This window comes from Orycteropus afer, unplaced genomic scaffold (genome assembly GCF_000298275.1).
Source record: "Orycteropus afer afer isolate SDZICR_OR568_19922 unplaced genomic scaffold, OryAfe1.0 scaffold00085, whole genome shotgun sequence".
NCBI classification, from domain to species: Eukaryota; Metazoa; Chordata; class Mammalia; order Tubulidentata; family Orycteropodidae; genus Orycteropus; species Orycteropus afer.
This window is the reverse complement of record NW_006921672.1, coordinates 9,119,508-9,122,051: the sequence shown is the minus strand read 5'-3', so window position 1 is coordinate 9,122,051 and position 2,544 is coordinate 9,119,508. Positions and strand designations below refer to the sequence as shown.

The 2,544-nt window shown below is 41.2% G+C and overlaps 1 protein-coding gene across 1 annotated transcript in view; it reads left to right on the top strand.

Moving 5' to 3' along the window:
• Window positions 1-1,850, top strand: part of LOC103197999 (keratin, type I cytoskeletal 25) — a 59,811-nt gene extending 57,961 nt beyond the window's left edge. Inside the window, exons 4-8 of the mRNA XM_042781110.1 lie at window positions 7-168; window positions 269-394; window positions 986-1,203; window positions 1,417-1,544; window positions 1,747-1,850. Coding sequence (XP_042637044.1) covers window positions 7-168; window positions 269-394; window positions 986-1,203; window positions 1,417-1,544; window positions 1,747-1,850 — 738 coding nt within the window. The remainder of the gene's footprint in view (window positions 1-6; window positions 169-268; window positions 395-985; window positions 1,204-1,416; window positions 1,545-1,746) is intronic.
• The last annotated feature ends 694 nt before the right edge of the window (window positions 1,851-2,544 follow it).

Genomic DNA, 2,544 nt, shown 5'->3' with positions numbered 1-2,544 from the left:
TGTTAGGAAATGAAGAATATGCAAGGCAGCTCTGGAGGTGACGTGACTGTAGAAATGAACGCTGCCCCAGGAACTGACCTCACCAAATTACTGAATGACATGAGGGCACAGTACGAGGAGCTGGCTGAGCAAAACCGCAGGGAGGCCGAGGAGCAATTCAATAAGCAGGTAGCTTATCACTGCTGAGTGTCTGAGTCTGCAACCCCGCACGACCCACTTCTACCTGCCTCATCAGCCTACAATGACTGCAACTTATTTGTCTTTACAGAGTGCATCACTACAAGCCCAGATCTCCACTGATGCTGGGGCAGCCAGTTCTGCCAAGAGTGAGATGACAGAACTGAAACGGACGCTGCAAGCCCTGGAAATTGAGCTGCAGTCCCAACTGGCCATGGTACGTACACATAGCTTTTCAAAATCTCCAACAGGAAATTAAACAAATTAGTTTGTTCTTTCTTTGCCAACATGTTCCACTGGGCACATGATAAAAGCAGTGTTAAGGGGAGTATTGTGCTCGTGCTGTTATTGTTGTTAGGTGCATCGAGTTGGCTCTGACTCATGGCGACCCTTTGTACAATGGAATGAAACACTGCCCAGTCCTGTGCCAGCCTGACAGTCCCTGCTATACCTGAGCCCATCATTGCAGCCACTGTGTCAGTCCATCTCATTGAGGACCTTTCCCTTTTTTGTTGACCCTCTACTTTACCAAGAATGATATCTTTCTCCAGGGAATGGTCCCTTCTACACTATAACCAAAGCATAAAACATTCCAGTGAAAGATATGTGCTGTATGTAATATATAAAAGATTTGGTGGGAAAAAAGGAATGACAATAAAATGTAATGAAGCAATAATATGACAAGATAGGGTGTGACTCACAAAGAAGTCAGAAAAGACTTCTCCTAGCACTGTATAAAATTATATTTTTACAAAGTCACCCAATGACTTATATTCATCATGATTTTTTTTTTCTTTCACTCTTTTAGAAAAGCTCCCTGGAAGGGACACTGGCTGACACGGAAGCAGACTACAGGGCTCGGCTGTCAGAAATACAGATGCAGGTAAGCAGCCTGGAGGAGCAGATCTGCCAGATCCGGGGCGAGACCGAGTGCCAGAACGCCGAATATGAGCAGCTGCTCGACATCAAGACCCGCCTGGAGACGGAGATCGAGACCTACCGCCGCCTGCTCGACGGAGAGGCAGGGTAAAGGAAACTCTGAGCAGCTGCAGTGCATACCTGGGTGGATCGATTGGGTGAAAACATAAAGCAGATCCGAGGTTGGACTTGCATTGACCAAGTAACAATGACACAGTCCAATCCAAAGACATTCAAAGCTTCATCATGAACAACCAGGTGGTTTTCTCCTGCTTTTGCAAACAGTAAAGAAAAATATAATTAATTCTGTTTTATCTCCAGTGGTTCTTCTTCGGGAGGATCTGATTTTAGAAACTCAGGCTCCGGAAACACAGGGCCCCGAAACGTGGGATCCAGGGGTTCTGCGTCTGTTGACTCAAGATGTGACAGCAGTTCTGGTCAAGGAAGAGGTAGGTATTTTTAATGAGGATAATAATTTTATAATTTAAAAGTAGAGTAAAGGAATGATTTGCTTGTCATAGTAAGAGTATATACAATAGTCTTACATAATCTTTCCTAGAGGAAACATAATTTATGGATGCACTTAAAGTTTTCTGGATCTGTGTTTCTATGATAATTTCCCAACTGACACTGTGATTATATGGCTTTCAGAGTCAAACAAGACTAGAGTGACTAAGACTATCATAGAAGAAGTGGTGGATGGCAAGATTGTCTCATCTCAAGTCAGCAATATTTCTGAAGTGAAAGTTAAATAAGTGGTTTCTAGATCACCAAGAGTGTCTTTCAAAGAGCTCAAGAAATCCTCAGATGAAGACACTGCATCAATGGAGTCATCTTTCTGGATAGCTTCAAGGAGAAATTTCAGTCCGGAAATGGATGACTAGCCACTTTTCCTGCATCTTCTTCCTCTCTTATTAGAAATTTCTTGAAAAAGTCAAAATGACAATATTGCTCCTATTGTTTCTATGCTTCAATAAACTTACTTTTGCAAGTTAACTAAGTTATTCCTGAATTTCTTAAGAGATTCCATAGTTTGCCTACAAATGAAGCTGTCAATTATGATCTAGCTTTATGATTATTATGTTTCCTAATATTGATTCAGAGCTATATGGGAATTTCAAACCATAATAATCAAAACAACCAAAAAAATTGTTTTTTCATTCTCCTCTACTAAAACATAAAAACTAACCTCTGGGCACACAGTCACTCTGCTTAAATAGCAGCCACAGGATACATTTAATAGCTAAACATAAAATCACTAGTCAAATAAAAAGAACAATGTTAAGTTGTCTTAAGTCAAATGTATGTTCCTGTAAAATCATTAAAATAGATAAAACCTTAGATGTTTCTCCTCCAATGAAAAGTCAAGAAATGAGAACTGGCTGATCCAACCTGAATAATGTCAGGGGGACAGAAATGGAAGCCTGCTGTGCATGACCTCCAATGCCT